The sequence below is a fragment of the Carcharodon carcharias genome, chromosome 5 (assembly GCF_017639515.1).
Source record: "Carcharodon carcharias isolate sCarCar2 chromosome 5, sCarCar2.pri, whole genome shotgun sequence".
Classification (NCBI taxonomy): Eukaryota; Metazoa; Chordata; class Chondrichthyes; order Lamniformes; family Lamnidae; genus Carcharodon; species Carcharodon carcharias.
In genome coordinates, this window is record NC_054471.1 from 64,430,168 (window position 1) to 64,446,258 (window position 16,091).

The window sequence follows — 16,091 nt, forward strand, 5'->3', positions numbered from 1 at the left end:
TCCGTGGGACCACTCAACACCGCACAGGCCAGGCATACTTGTTCTGCTTACACTTTCTCCATCTCTATTCATGCAGGATATGCTGATACACAAGAGAAAGGTCGCAGACCGGTGGTGGAATGCCCGAAATCAAGGTCCTCACGTACTTTGAAAAAATAGCCATTGAGCTTGACAGCAATGACTGGAACCGTTCCTGTGCTCATGGTGAGGTCAGCACTGTTCCACCAAGTGAGGATCCAGCAGTGCAACATCCATCAGACAACCATGCCGTGTGATGTGTCCTCTTTCACAGGCCACTGCTATGCACTAATTATCTATCCTTGCTCTCGCAGGCACATCTGCCAAACAGCCAACAGGGTTCATGACCCAGGGCCTCCAATCAAGCCCCGAAGAAACCTCAGAAGAGGAATCTGGAGGAACCTCCTTGAAGTCCCATCACAGTGCTCATCCATACACCTCCTCCACCAGCATAGAGACACACACCTCGGTGGGACTTAGCTATACAACAGCCCCAAGAGCACAATCTGGTGAACACATCACATTGTCTGATCCAACGCAAGTGGTGGCAGGTATAACCAGGTGTCTGGCACTCAGAGGACTGGAGGCCAGGATGTTGCCGAGTCCGAGTCAAATGACAAGCCTCTGGACTTGGTCATGTCACAGTTGCTGGAGCTGCAGAGGGAAGCTAGAGAATGGGAGGTCCGCTGCACTTCACAGATTGTAAGGCACGATGGAAGAGTCCATCTGCCTTCAGTCTGAGGTGATTGCTTCGGCATGCTGGCGCTGTGAGGTCAACACTGGTAGGATGGTGGCTGCCATGGAGACCTTGGCCCAGGACTTCCCTCCTGCACTGCTGCTCAGGTTCAACTCCATCATTAATGCCATAGTTCGCCTCCAACAGCGTATGCGCGAGATGGGTGCTGGGCAGCTCGATCTCACTTGAGCTACCCCTACTTCTCTAGGAGTCAGCCTGGGCCCCCCCAGGCGCCCATAGGGAGGAGGATCCGTAGGTGCACAGTCTGGGCCCATCCACCCAGGTGACTCCAAGTGTGTTCAGCCTAACCGTCTCCCCTCTTCCTGTGACCTCAGCAGCTCTAGCTCCACAGGCATACAGCAGGATTCTGAAAGCAGGTGGGGCCCTCCAAGTCTCGGCCCTCCAGAGGACGCCTGCCAAAGTCATCACAGACAGGGTGTCGCAGTCAGCAGGCTGCCTCCACCTCCGCTGTGGGTGACCAGGGAGCACCAAGACGTAGCTGCAGGGTTAGGACATTTAACAGTTTAGGATATTTAACTCTTTTGGAGTCAAACAATTAAACTAAATTAACAGAATGAGGGATAAAGTAAAAACAGCCCCTAAATTAGGATAGCTGTAAAACCAAAGACAAAGTTTAAAGAAAACTTACAAACATCAAACCAAAATGTGATTAAAAGGGTCGATAAAGCACCCCAGTCCCCGCAGTGCCCACCGGGCACGGAAGGCCTCAACGGTGCCGGCAGACACCACATGCTCCCTCTCCAGGGACACCCAGCTTCAAATGTAGCCGCAGAAGAGGGCGGACAGTCGGGTCGGATGACCTCCTCGATCGCCAGCTGCCTGGACCTGTTAATGGCTAACTTGGCCAGGCCCAGGGGCAGGGGCAGGTTCATGAGGAGGTCCTCCTCCCTCCCGGCCCCCCACCGCACCGGGTGAAAGAAGTTTTAGGTTCATTTTCCGCACTTCCTCTCCTCCCCAACAACCTCCACTCTGGTCTCCCTGAACCATTTGTCTCCTGTAGCTGGTACGTAACTGGCTCCCACATCTTTGCAACTCTGCAGCTGTTGAAGAAAATGATTCTCATCCATGGTTGACTCCACAATTTTCACTTCCTCTCTTGCATCAGATGACCTGCACACATTGCCTCCCACACCAGAGTTACTGATCCAGATTGGGAATTCAGATCTGCATCATACCACTCTATGCGATTCTCTGCACTCAGTGTCCAATTTAAGGAGGCTTAGTCGCATAGCCTGGGCATGGGTGTTAATCACTTTTACGTACTGCTCACTACTGTCAATAAACTCCCGAGAATGTCTCCCTGCCTATGGCGCCTTGTTCTAATGAGCAGTTTCTCACACAAATGTGAAATCTTCTTGCACAAGATATTGGCAGGTGCCTCAGACCAGGGCCTCTTCTCTGTGCAGCCTTCAGACCAAAGTCATGATCTGGCCTCACACTCCCTCGAGACATTACTGATGCCTGCACCACGGCAGTGCTCGTCATTGCTGCCAGAATGTAGTGGGCAGGCGCCACAGCGTTCTCTTATTCTCTCTGTATTCTCAGCACCTTTATGGGGGGGCTGGCCCCCATCTCTTCAGCATCTGTGGCCATTGATGTTGTGCGCCAGCTCCTTAAGGGCTCAAGTGCTGAAGGCGGACAAAGCAACAAATGTTTCTAAAGTTTCATGGCTGCATCTCTATGCTATGACTCTGCCAGAGAGGAGTCATACATTCTCAGAAGCTATGTGAAGATTTATGGAGTGTCCTCAATGCATGTTGGTTATCATTCTTCTAAAATCGAGACACTATTAGGGCCTCCATGGCATCTCCATAATTGGAGCAGTCTCAGAGGGTATTCACGCTGCTATATGCCAGACCAGAGTCAAACGTTCACAAATCTGATGTGAGGAACTATGGGGTCACCTTGCTGCATGTCGTTGTCATCCTCCACAAATTTATGAAGGCTTCCCAAGCATGCCTGCCCTGCCTAGCCAGTGCGAGGGCCTCATCCCCGTCATTGTCGCCTCCAAGGGCCTCCTCAGCCTCATCCCCGTCAGCGGAGTCCTCATCGGAGGAGATGTGCATCTCTTCTTCAGCCAGCTCATCTCCCTGTTGGAGACGAAGGTTGTAAAGGGCACAGTCAACGACAACGATGCATGACACCCTCTGCAGACTGTATTGCAGGGCTCCACCAGACCAGTCCAGGCAGTGGAACTCCATCTTCAGCATCCCGATGATCTGCTCCACCAAGTTGTGAGCTGCAGCATGAGCCTCGTTATACTGTTGCTTTGATGCAGTCTGAGGCCACCACATGGGTGTCATCAGCCACAGCCTCTGCAGGTAGCCCTAGTCACTAAGGAGCCATCTCTGTGGACCGGGGAAGACTCCAGGGATCTGTGACCAACTGAGGATGTTGGTATAGTGCACGTTCCCTGGAAACCGTGCGCATAGCTGCAGGATGCATTTCTGGTGGTCGCCCATCAGCTCCACATTCAGCGAATGGAAGCCTCTGTGGTTGAGGTAGTCCACCGTGTGTTGCAATGGAGATCTGAGTGCCCCCTGAGTGCAGTCAATCACACCCTACACCTGTGGGAAGTCTGAGATCTGGGTAAATCCCATCAGTCTTTGCACCCTAGCTGTCCGGGTCCCAGGCAAAATGCACAAAGTTGTGTATCTTCATAAAATGGCATCCCTGACCTCATAGATGCAATAGTGGGTGGTGGCTTGAGAGATCCCACAGAGGTCACCTGTGGAACCCTGGAAGGAGCCACCGGCATGGAGATTGAGCACCGCGGTCACTTTCACAGCCACTGGCATTGGGTGCCCTCCAGGTCCCTGTGGCACCAAATCCTGTAGTAAATGGCAGATGTGAGCGACCGGTCCCCAAACGTGCACCTTCTTCAGTGACACTGGCTCTTGGTCATCTGCAGGAATGAACGGCGGCATCTACAGACCCTGGGTGTTACTAGGCTCGAGCAGCGCATGGAGCCCAAGCCGCCCCTTCTTCCTGAGGCTGCTGCTCCTGCCTGTGCACAGAAGCCTCAGTCGCTCTCTCCTCTGTCTTCTTTGCGCTCTGTAGGCCATCAGGCATACAGCTAGTTCACCAGGCTCCATGATCCTGATGTTGTACTCCTGCAGGATGAAAGAGAGAGATACGTGGTTAGAATGGGTGTATTAAGAACCTTGTTCTGGTTAAGCGTGACAGCCCTTAACGCTTCTCAGAGGGTGCTGGCCACCACTTGGATGGCCAGAGACTGGTGTGCTACATAGCTGCCCTGTCAGCTTGAACCATTGGGGAGACTGGTCCAAACTTGGATGCTGACACCGCAAGGGGCTGTGCGCGCCTTCAGCAGTGACTGCTACATGGCCAGCTTTAGCGAGGAAATTGCACGTGTGCAGTCCACTAAAGTGCTCATGAATTTGCAGTCTGTGCAGGGGCGATGGTTGGCGGGGGGGACTCTACAGGTCTTGGTGGCACTTTGATACTTTGATGCCTCTGCATTGCTGGACTGGGTAGATAAGCTAGGAGCCCGACCCTAATCATATCAATTTGATTTTGTCCGAACTGTCTCAGTTGCAGAGGAATGGTCAATTTCTACAGGTTCCTGAATGTGTGCCAACCCCTGCCAGCAGTCACTTCAACAGCAGGGCTACACTTGCGCCCCACTCCTTCTCGATCTCAAAGTCGCTTCAGCGGCAGGGCTGCACCTGCCCCCTGGTCCACCGCACCCCCCCACTAGTTGGACAGGGCAGCACTTGGCGACACCAAACCCGCCCCCCCTCAAGTGCCCATGAAACTTGTCAAGTCACTGGCGACCTTAGCAAACTCTGCAGAATGTTGCTGTGCACTCACCTCCAGTTCACCCAAAGTGCAGGCCGCCAAGTGTACATCGCCGTGTTTTCCCGCCGACGTGGACGGACAATCCGGCGGGGTTGCAGGAGCCTGGCAGGATGGCCTGATAATGAAATGCTGATGTATTACAATGAGGTTCCCATGACCAATGGCAGGAAACACAGCCAGCTGTCGGCGGGCTCAGCAGACAATTGTGACTTGCCTTCCCGCCGTTGTGAAACTGTTCCCGCCACATTGTTCGCTCATGCCACCTATCACGCCCACCACCAGCGGGCACAGAAAATTCAACCTTTAATGTTTGGTTTCTCACAAGGCACCTAAATCTAATAAAAGTAGAGACCTATAATGGCCTTACCAATAAAAAAAATTACAAAGTGCAGAACCACTTGAGAATGGAGACTCATCTCTATTACATCAAGATTTCTAGCTATTATGTAAATCTTTTGCTGGTTATCACTGATAATCATATTCTCTAAAATTGCTTACTTACATTATCTAGAAGACTTACAGTCTAGGAACTACATCCCTGTTGGATCAAAAACCTGGAATTCCCTCCATAATAAGACTGCCCCTACACCACATGGAATGCAGTGGTTCAAGAAAGCGATTCAGCAGCACCTTCTCAAGAGCAATTAGGGTTTGGTAACAAATGCTGGCCTTGCCAGTGAAATTCACATCTCATGAACAAATAACAACAATTCAAGCGTTTCTCACGTGTCGGTGCAGACTCGACAGGCCGAAGGGCCTCTTCTGCACTGTGATTCTGTGAATTCAACAATGAACAACTTGCAAATCATTCTCACATTCATTTTTTTTTGGCTAACAGCATAATTTTTCTCCATGGGTGGCTGAATTAGAGTTAGGGTGTCAAAAATGCCTGGATATTCAGTGTGCCAAGTACTCCAAGGTTAGATGCAGAGGAAAGCTAACGACCTTTCCAAAGGGACACATGCTAACATCAGAAGAGCACTGTTCTGCATCAAAATTCAATAAACATGTTTTAATGTTATATCCTTACATGTTTGAAGAGATAAATAGAGCACCTACCACTTCTTTTGACTGAATTTCAATTTGCTTCCACCTTTCTTATGCACAACTTTTATCTTCCAATTTTCCAATTTGACCCCATCTAATCTGCAAAGTGCAATATTTAAGTTGTAATGAAGCATGAAACCACACAAATGTAACCTTTTGTAGGCCAGCATGGCAATGCTGGAGTACTTTATTTCTGGTTATTAACTTTTGAACTTCCTAATTCGGAATTAACTCAAAATTGAGGCCATTTTCCTCATCCTAATCCAACAGGGGAATGTATTCTCTGGAAGACATTCAATGTCAGTCCCAATAAGTGCCAAGAGCTCAGCCATGTTATGTAAATGAAGCCAGTCCCAGAAAATCAGAAGGGTGGCGTTAATATTGGACCTTCCGATTAATGCCTAATCTGAGGCACAAAGAAAAATTCTACTCATGTGAGTGTCTTTTGAAGGTCTAGAAGGCAAAGAGAACTGCTGTAACCTGCAAGGCTACGGACCCGGTGCTCGAAGGTGAGATTAGAACGGATGGCTGATTTTTATTTTCTTTTTCTCTTTTTTGGCTGGCACAGACACAATGGGCTGAATGGCCTCTTTCTGTGCCATATCTTTTCTATGGTTCAAAGAATAAAACTTGTTCAGAAATAATGGCCAGAATTTTCCTATCGGCGATTTGGGGACGGGGCCCGCTCGCCGACAGGAAAATGACCCGGGAGGAACCCCAGACATCATCCCAGTCCCTTTAAATTTTCAGGAAGGTGGGTGGACAGCAAACTCAGCTGTCCGCCCGCCAACCTGTCAATGGCCAATTGAGGCCATTGACAGGGCAATTAAAGTAATTAAATGCCCTGCCTGACTTTAAGGTTGGCGGGCAGGCCAGGAGCCCCAGCGGGCTTCTGATAATACATGAAACCTCATCCGCTGGCGGGATGAGGTTTCATGTTCCTTTTTAAGAACTTTAATAATAAATGTAGTGTGATATTTATTAACATGTCCCATCTCGTGTGACATCTTAAATAATATTTTTATTTTTCTATTTTTTAAGTTTTGTACACTGTCACTAATCTCCCTGAGACAGCACTTAGTCTCAGGGAGCAGTGTGCTCTTTCACGTATGCGCGAAAGAGTGCACTTTGACAGATGGGAAATCCCTTCCCCCCGACCCCACATAGGAAGCACCGGGCAGGCTGCTGGGTGGGCCTTAATTGGCCTGCCCACTCAAAATGGCAGCGGGCCCCGTTTCAGCGGCGGGGGTCGGCTTTCCACCTGCCCATCGAGGGCAAAATTCTGCCCAATGGAAACAGGCAATGCACTCTTCTAAAAGAAAGAAATAGAAACTTCTAATGTCTTTGAAAAACAAACAAATTACACTCTCTCAATTGGGCTTCTCCCCCTAATCTTACCTTGCAGATAGACTGGCGAGACCAAATTTTTTTGCCATAACCTGCAGCATTTTAACTGGATTAGCCTCTTCATTAAGCCTTCTGGTCTTTTTGCTGTTTTTACTTTTGGTATTCGGTTTCTTACATGGCTGGTTTTCATAAACCTCAGATGCAGATTTTCCTTTTACTTCTTCACAAAAGCTGAACTTTTGCATAGATCCTTCCAATTTGGATATCAGTGGATCTTGATAAGTTTCTATTTTATCTTTGCAGTGGATTTTTGGTTTGTAGCCGTCAGTTAGCAAGTCACAGGTATCTGTATATATAAACTGCAAAATATTGGCAAACAAGTCGGCCTGAATCTTATCCAGAATGTACAAGTCACATCCCACTGCATCATCTTCCTGTAGTTGGGCATCAGGGATTTCAACGTTTTCTCCATCAGGAAAGAAAAGCTTTCGAAAATAGTCAGATCGCATGGCCAGGATATACTTGTGACTGGGAAAAATCTGATTGCCAACTTGACATGTGATATCATGGATACTGTCAGTTTCAGTGGCCTCCCTGAGTAGTTTGCCGAAGTCTTCATTAAGACTTGAGGAAGACACATTTGGAATTTCATATAGGCTAAAAAAAAAGTTAAACATTCTATGAAAGGACATAGATACAAAAATAATACCAAATTAGGCAGCAGAGCAAATGGTAGCAGAATACAGGAGGGTAGACAAGTTAACAAAGTGGGCAGATATAGTTCAATTTAGAGAACTGTGAATACATTTTCGGGAAAGAGAGACTATGAAGGGTAAAAAAAAAAGCTTAAACAAAACAGATGCAGAATGATCTAAGATTGCTAATCCATATGTCTTTAAAAGGTAGAAATGCAAACAGAATAAGCTAAAAAAATACAATGGGACAAGGGGTTTTATATATTGAAATAGTAAATGTAAAGGTTAGGCTGCATTTGGAGTACTGTGTGCAGTACTGTTTGCAGAAAGGATATTAAAGCCACAAAAGTATATCAAAAAGACTTGAAGAATTAAGGCCTCTCTCCCTTCCACAACTCCACCCCCCACAACCACACCCAAAAGAACAGTGAAGGTTAAAGAGGGAAAATCTAAGATTTTCAGAATTATGAAGTGTTCAGATGGTAATAAGTGAAAGTTGGTTTCCACTGGTTGGGAAGTTGGTAACAAGGAGGCACAGACAGAATTATCCTAAAAATGAAGGAGAAAGGATAGTTATTGAAAAGAGAAATACCTCTACACATATGGCTACTGGGGTAGAGATTATAACATTACTTACATAGGAGGAAATTTTTGGTACATATTTGAAAAGGTGGAATAGAAGCTAACACATCGGGGCAGGGAACTGTGATTCAAGCCGATGGCACTAACTGAAGATTTACCACCGACAGTGAATCAATGGGCTGAATAACCATCTCTGCTATCATTACTATGATGCGATAATGCAGATGTTTATAATATTTAAAGAAAGGCTTGTATTTATCTAGTACAGCAAGTAATTAGGAAAACTAATAGAATGTTATCATTTATTGTGAGGGGTATTGAATACAAAAGTAGGGAGGTTATGCTGCAGTTATACAGAGCACTAAGGAGACCACATCTGGAGCACTGTGTACAGTATTGGTCACCTTATTTAAGGAAGGATGTAAATGCGTTATAAGCAGTTCAGTGAAGGCTTACTAGACTAATACCTGGAATGGATGGGTTGTCTTATGAGGAAAGGCTGGACAGGCTAGGATTGTATCTGCTGGAGTTTAGAAGAGTAAGAGGCGACTTGATTAAAACATATAAGATCCTGAGGGGGCTTAACAGGGTGGGTGTGGAGAGGATGTTTCCTCTTCTGAGGGAATCTAGGATCAGGAGTCACTCTAAAAATAAGGGTCGCCCATTTAAAACGGAGATGAGGCAAAATTTTTTCTCCGAGGGTTGTAAGTCTTCGGAACTTTCTTCTTCAAAAGACAGTGGAAGCACAGCCTTTGAATATTTTTAAGGTAGAGGTGAACAGGTTCTTGGTAAGCAAGGCAGTGATAGGTTATCGGCAGTAGGCGGGATACAGGTTTGAGGTTACTATCAGCTCAGCCGTGATCTTTTTAAATGCAGCAGCAGACTCGAGGGGCCGAATGGCCAGCGGCTCCTTGTTCATATGTTCGTATCATGACCTTTCATGACCTCAGAACATCCTAAAATGTTTTATAGCCAACTTTTATTAAGCAGGCACTGCTGCAATGTAGGAAACGTAGCCGCCAATTTACTGACTGAGCTCCCACAAATAGCAATGTGATAATAACCAGATAACTGTTTTAGTCATGTTGGTTAAGGTATAAATGCTGTTCAGGATACCAGGAAGAACACAAATAGTGGCATGGGATATTTTATGATCAACTGATGGCAGACAGGGCCTTGGTTTAACATCTCACCTGAAAGAATGAATAGAGACATCGTAGCATAGTAGTAATATGATTCCCTGTCACAGCTTATTCTTATATGCTATTTAAGAGAGAGTACATCACATGTAATTTTGAGAATAAGTTGAATTTTGAAGCCAACTATTATCGTACTTCATTATCACCAGCTATGTTAAGAGTTAGTAATTAGAATTTTCACATTCTAATGGACACAGTTAAGAGGATTTCCTTCTATTTTGTTTATCCTCCCTGTGAATGTTGTTCATCTACAGTTATCTGGCACAAACTAAAACACTTACCTAGTTTTCGGGTCAGATTGTAAAATAGCAAAGTTGCGCCCATTCAAATCCATGGTAACAGAAACGGCACGATGAACACAAGGAAGCTTTTCAAGCTTAATCCTTTCATACAAGTTGTTGCTCATTCCTGCTGTGTTAACAAACTGGTCCAAAGAACTTTGCAGAATGTTGGAAAATTCCTCTAATAAAAACAGGAAAACCAGTTCAAGCAATAACATACTTCCTTGCCAAATGAGAGTCTAGTTTCAAACCAGAGTCAGGTTTACTTGGGGAAAATTCAGGTATTATACAAATTCCACTCGGACAGAAAAATTAATAGTGTTTACATATTTGAGATGTGCATTATGCAACTTTTACAAAGTCACAGCAACAACTATTTCTTTTGGTGCGTAACCAGTTCAAATGCATGAGAGGCATTTTGTTTTTAAAAAAGGACGACGATGATTTTATTCTTACAAGTTACTCCCATTACAATTTTATAAACAGAATCCTTTCCTACCAAGAATAGAAAGTAGTAACCCAAGTACTGAAACAACCCCAAGATGGAAGCAAAATACTGCAGATGCTTAAATCCAAAATTAAAAACAAAAAAATGCCGTAAAAACTCAGCAGGTCTGGCAGCATCTGTGGAGAGGGGAACAGAGTTAACATTTACCGATTTCCCTAAACATTAATTTTGTTTCTCTCTCCACAGATGCTGCCAGACCTGCTGAGTTTTTTCAACATCTTTTGATTTTATTACTGAAACAATCCAGTGGCAGGCTGATATCAACTTCCAAAAGAGGAAATTTCAAATAGGGAAACCAGATGAGAGATCAATAGTAAATCAACCAATCGTTTTTCAATAATTCCTACTATTAGCTAAAAACAAGGAAAACAAGTATTACCACCCATCATTGACAAAATTTATAAAAACCTGCAAGTGAAAACCACAATCAAAGTTTAGCATTTAAAACAGTAGAGCCTCAATTTAATTTTGCTATCCTCATGCACATGATTGATACAGCTATACCCTGTTTTAAGTAGTCCCAAATAAAGCAGTTTCAGTATTAAGTAGTTAAAAAAATTACTACCCATTTCTTCATTTTGAGTGCTACCTAACCCATCATAAAGGAGTTGGGAACTGGGTGCAAAAGTTTTTTTTGGAACTGTCTGCATAGTTACTGACTGGGTGAATCAATGAAAGGTCATCTCGACTCGAAACATTAACTCTGTTCCTCTCCACAAATGCTGCCTGACCTACTGTTTTACCAGCATTGTTTGCTTTTAATTCAGATTTCCAGCATCTGCAGTATTTTGCTTTAGAACTAATGAAAGGGTTGATTCCCCATTCTCTAGGACTTTGGCTTAGATTTTGGTATTCCCCTGGCCCCGCCCCTCCCACCCTACTCGACTGGCACCCCATCCACCATCTTCAACATTCACTCCCTCCACCACCAATGCACAGTGGCAGCAGTGTGTACCATCTACAATATGCACTGCAGCAACTCACTAAGGCTCCTTCGACAGCACCTTCCAAACCTGCAACCTCTATCATCTAAAAGGACAAGGGTAGCTGATGCATGGGAGCACCATAACCTGCAAGTTCCCCTCCAAGTCACACACCATCCTAACTTGGAACTAGATTACCGTTCCGTCACTGTTGCTGGATCAAAAGCCTGGAACTCCCATCCCAACATCTGTGGATGTTCCTACAACACAGTCTGCAGCGGTTCAAGATAGCAGCTCACCACCACCTTTTTAAGGACAATTAGGGATGGGCGATAAATGCTGGCCTAGCCAGCGACACCCACAGCCCATCAAATAAAACAAGCACAAAGTGTGCTTAATAATCGGGTCATTAAAATTAATACATGAAAATTCATGAGCAGCTTGTGCTTGAACCTCTGATAAGCAGTTATGTCTATGAAGTCCTTGCATTCAGGTCTTTTGATAGGCTGATTTAGCCTTTTCACAAAAATGAAATCCAGCTTTTAAATCCCTCTGCTTCAAATACTAAGTGATAGAAGAGAAGAGAAGGCATTCATTTTAGGGAGGTGAAGCATCAAAACAGATAACCCATAGACTACCATCTATTCTAAGACTTGAAGTACCTGTATTTAAATTTTTCAGGCAGAGCCGAGATCACATGTGCTTAATGATAACCAGTTAGACAGACACCATCTTTTTTGTATGTTTAAAAAAACACTATGGGCAGAATTTTCTGCCTGTCGGGCCCGACCCAATCTCCGGCGGGCAGGGAGCCGATCCCCGCCGGAGAAGTGGGCTCCTCAACCATTTTACCTGGGCAGGCCAATTAAGGCCCGCCCAGCCTGACGTCCAGCGGGAAGCGCTATGCGTTTCCTGTGCGGGCGGGGGATTCCCCAAATGCGAACGCGCACTCTTTCGCTCATGCGCACGAAAGAGCGCACATCTTCCTGAAGCTAAGTGCTGCCTCAGAGAGATCGCTGACAGTTGTATAAAAACTTATAAAAATAGAAAAATAATAAAAACCTTAACATGTTCTCCACATGTGACAATGTCACATGAGATGGGACAGGTTAATAAATTTCACTGAAACTTTAATAAACTTTTCTAAACCCTACATGAAACCCCATCCCACCAGTGGATGAGGTCATGTTTTTTCAGAAGCCCGCCGGGGCTCCTGGCGTGCCCACCAACCTTATAGTTGGAAGGGCAGGACCTTTAATTGTTTTAATTATCTTGTCAATGGCCTCAATTGGCAAAATCCAGCCCTATGTCTTAATCAAATGAACTTATGAAGCTATCAAGCTCTAAGCTAGATAGACATAACCTTTGACTAATGTTATACTGTAACATTTAATTTTAATCCATTTAAAGAAATTAATTACAAGAAGAGCAACAAGACTGAAATGTTTACCTTTCTTTTCTGAATTTGTCTTTTCTGCTCCAGTCCAATGCCCTGTAAACCCATCTCCATCTTGTGTTACAAAAATCATTTCATTCTTGCTCAGGGCAATGTCCGACATGAAGACCTGTCGCCCATAGGCCCAACGACACTGTTTAATGAAGCAGCTTGAAGATCGCCAACAAAACACCTGATGGCGAAGAGAGAAATTGAATTAAATAACTGCCCATAAGTAAAATAAATGGAGGGTGTTTTTCCTAAGAAAATAATTAATTTCTGAACAAAGACAATGAGCAAAATGACAACTGTAAAAACACGAAATCATTACTTGATACTTGGGGTTTGAGTACTTCTGCAACACAAGATCCATAGGCCTGAATTTTTCCTGTGTCAGGCGGGCTCAGCGGGAGCAGTCTCAGAGCCGACTGCTGCCTGCGATGGGCTCCACACTGCCATTTTATGAAGGTGTGCCAATTAAGGCCCGCCCAGCGTAATATGCAAGCAATAGCGCTGCGCTACCTGTGCGGGCCGGGGTGGGGGGGGCAGGGGAAAGAGTTGGGTCTAGCGCTCTTTTGCGCAAGCGCACGAAAAATGCTTCAATCTCCGTGAGGCAGCTCCGTGCCTCAGGGAGATTAAAGCGCTTTTGAAAAAAATTAATGAATGTAATTAAAATATAATTAAACATGTCCCCTCATGTGACTGTGTCACATGAGATGGGAACTGTTTTTATTTTTCAGAAAAACCTTATTATTTATTTCGTAAAAGCTTTAGGAAACCTCATCCCGCTCATGGGTGATGTTTCCTAAAAACGTAAAAGGCCGCCTGGCCTTTTCGCCTGCCCGCCAATCATTAAGGTTGGACGGGCAGTGTAAACTTGATATTAATTACTTCGTTAATGGCCTTAATAGACTAATCAATTATCGGCTGGTACACAGCCGACTCCGGTGCATGCTTGCCGAATGAAACATTGCAAAACAACGCAATGACGTTGGGATGCACGCCCAACATCATCGCGCGTAGGGCCTATCCCCACACGCTGGCTGTAAAATCCTGGCCATAAACTTGACGCTTGAATTCCAACCTTTTTCCGCTTTTCATCAGACTATTATGCACAATATGGCAAGGGAACTGGGGAGATAAGGTGTCCTGTAACAGGGTCCTTGAAACTGACAGAGATATTGTAGAAGCTGAAAGAAACCCATTTTCCTTAAGTACTTGCAGAAAAAAAATGAATAGTTAGACAGCTCCCGCCCAAAAATCCACTCCCTTGATAAAAATCAGAGATAAAGACCAGGTTTCTTTTTCCAGAAAGGTGCTGAAAATAAAGCTCCCGTCCCATTTTCTGCGTGATTACTGACTAGAACCTTAGATGGTTACAATACCAAAGCAAGACATATGGCCTATCTTGGCTCTGTTGGTCTTTTGCTACAGCATTCTAAAACCTAATCCGATTGCCCTGTTCTTTCTTAATATCTGTAGCCATTTCAAATATGTACCCAATTCTCCTTTAAAGGGTGTAATTTTCTCTGTGTCAATCAATTCCTATGGTAAGATATCCTCTGCACCAGTGCATCTAGACCCAATGACATTTTACCTGCAGGCCGTGATGGCAGGGTTTCACGTCGTATCGTCCCAAACCTGCCACGTTATTTATACATTCCCGGGAAACACGCCGTTTCCATGGCAGATGGGTTCCCATTCGCCTGTTATCTCCTCACCACTTCATCATGCAGGGCACCATATTAAAATTGTAGCCGTGTACGCGCATCTCAGTGCTTCCAGGCTAAAACTACTGCAGGGAGGATGTCTACAAAAGGCAAGATGACTGCAGCCTCCATATTTAGCGACACATCACTGGAACACCTTCTGGATGTCGTGGAGGCCCACCACGATGTCCTCTACCCCTGCTCTAGCTTCAGGGTGGGCAGCGGCGTGACCAACCAGCCTTGGATCCTGCACCACATCATCTCTCCCTTGACACAACTGAGTGCTCTCTCTCCCACTTTTGACTCTGCTGCTATGCACGACTCATTTCTACTTTGGTTCACAGGGAGCTCTGCCAAGGGACCGACACACTCAGCCATTCCCTCAGCTCCATCCACTTGCTCATCTGCAGCCAAGAGGATGCCTCCTCCAGTGAAGAGGTGGGAATAAGCAGCCTGGAAGATCTGTCACCACAGAGGAGCAACTGGCCCACGAGCGATTCCGGAGGGACAAGTGTTTGTGTGGCAGGGTATTTTGGAGTCTCGTGCAAGCACTCTCCCTTGCACGTGGATCCTTCAGGTTTCACACTCACCTCAATGCCCTGAGCATTTTGAATGCTGGCTGCTGGGGTTCGTTTTTAACTGTCCATCTGACTGACATGCATTTCCACCCATCCACTGATCACATTCCCATGCAGCACATGATCTTGCCCACCACAACTCTCGTTTCACTTTCGATTTGGACAACATGGTGCTAATTTAGTTTCACTTTCACTCTCTGTCCTTTACGTTCCCATAGTCACCCATTTCCTTTCCCCCAATCACAGTTGACACCCCCAAAATCACATTCCACCTCCCCTCCGTTACCTGCCAGCCCCAATCCTTTTCCTTCAGGGGTATCCAGGTGAGCATGCACGTTCCCTTCCTGCCCAAAAATCCTACCCCCATCCACATTCTCTTCCCCAATCTCCTCGTTCTCGCCCCCAGGGTCCGTGTCTGCCTCCCATCCATCAACAACCCTTGCCACCTCTTCTATCACTGCCATTGAACACTCACCCTCCCACCTACCTCCCATCATTCCCTCATTCTATGTCCAACCTCAGCTTGCATCCCAGGAGGCCGTCAAATCCCTCCATTGAACGTTCACCCCTTCCTCACCCTCCAGGCACCCTCCCCTCTCTGGACCCCCTCCTCACTGCCCGGACACCCTCCCCTCTCCACACCCACCCTTCCTTCATCCTCCAGACACCCTCCCTCTCCACACCCCTTTGTCAACACCCGGACACCCTCCCCTCTCCATACACCTTCCTCACCAAAACCCATGCCAGACTCCGTCCGCTCTCCACACCCCTTACTCCCTCCCAGACACCCTCCCCACTCCTTCCCCTGCATCTTCCACCCCCTCCTTACACCTACCTCCCCAGTTGCTATCTCCTCCCTCGTTACCCCCTCCTGCCCCGCCACCTCCCCTGACATCTTCATTCCCCCTCCCAATCCCCCGACACCTTCATTCCCTCTCTCCCAACCTCACCCCATTTTTTCTCCCCCTCCCAAAAACACCCCCCCGACACCACCTTTCTTCCCCTCCCAATAACGCCCATCCGACACCACCTTTCTCCCCCTGCCAACAACGCCCATCCGACACCACCTTTCTCCCCCTGCCAACAACGCCCATCCGACACCACCTTTCTCTCCCTCCCAACAACGCCCATCCGACACCACCTTTCTCCCCCTTCCCAACACCTTCACTCCCCCACTCCCAACCTTACCC

The 16,091-nt window shown here is 46.3% G+C and overlaps 1 protein-coding gene across 7 annotated transcripts in view; it reads right to left on the minus strand.

The window, feature by feature from the left end:
* The window catches only part of ibtk (inhibitor of Bruton agammaglobulinemia tyrosine kinase), a 152,190-nt gene that overhangs the window by 65,530 nt on the left and 70,569 nt on the right, over window positions 1–16,091 (minus strand). For 6 of the 7 annotated variants that reach the window (XM_041187928.1, XM_041187927.1, XM_041187924.1 and 3 more), the window contains 4 exons: window positions 12,630–12,807; window positions 9,749–9,929; window positions 7,043–7,648; window positions 5,657–5,743 (listed from right to left, as the gene is read on the minus strand). In XM_041187928.1, coding sequence (XP_041043862.1) covers window positions 5,657–5,743; window positions 7,043–7,648; window positions 9,749–9,929; window positions 12,630–12,807 — 1,052 coding nt within the window. The remainder of the gene's footprint in view (window positions 1–5,656; window positions 5,744–7,042; window positions 7,649–9,748; window positions 9,930–12,629; window positions 12,808–16,091) is intronic. The other variant, XM_041187931.1, reaches the window with a different exon arrangement.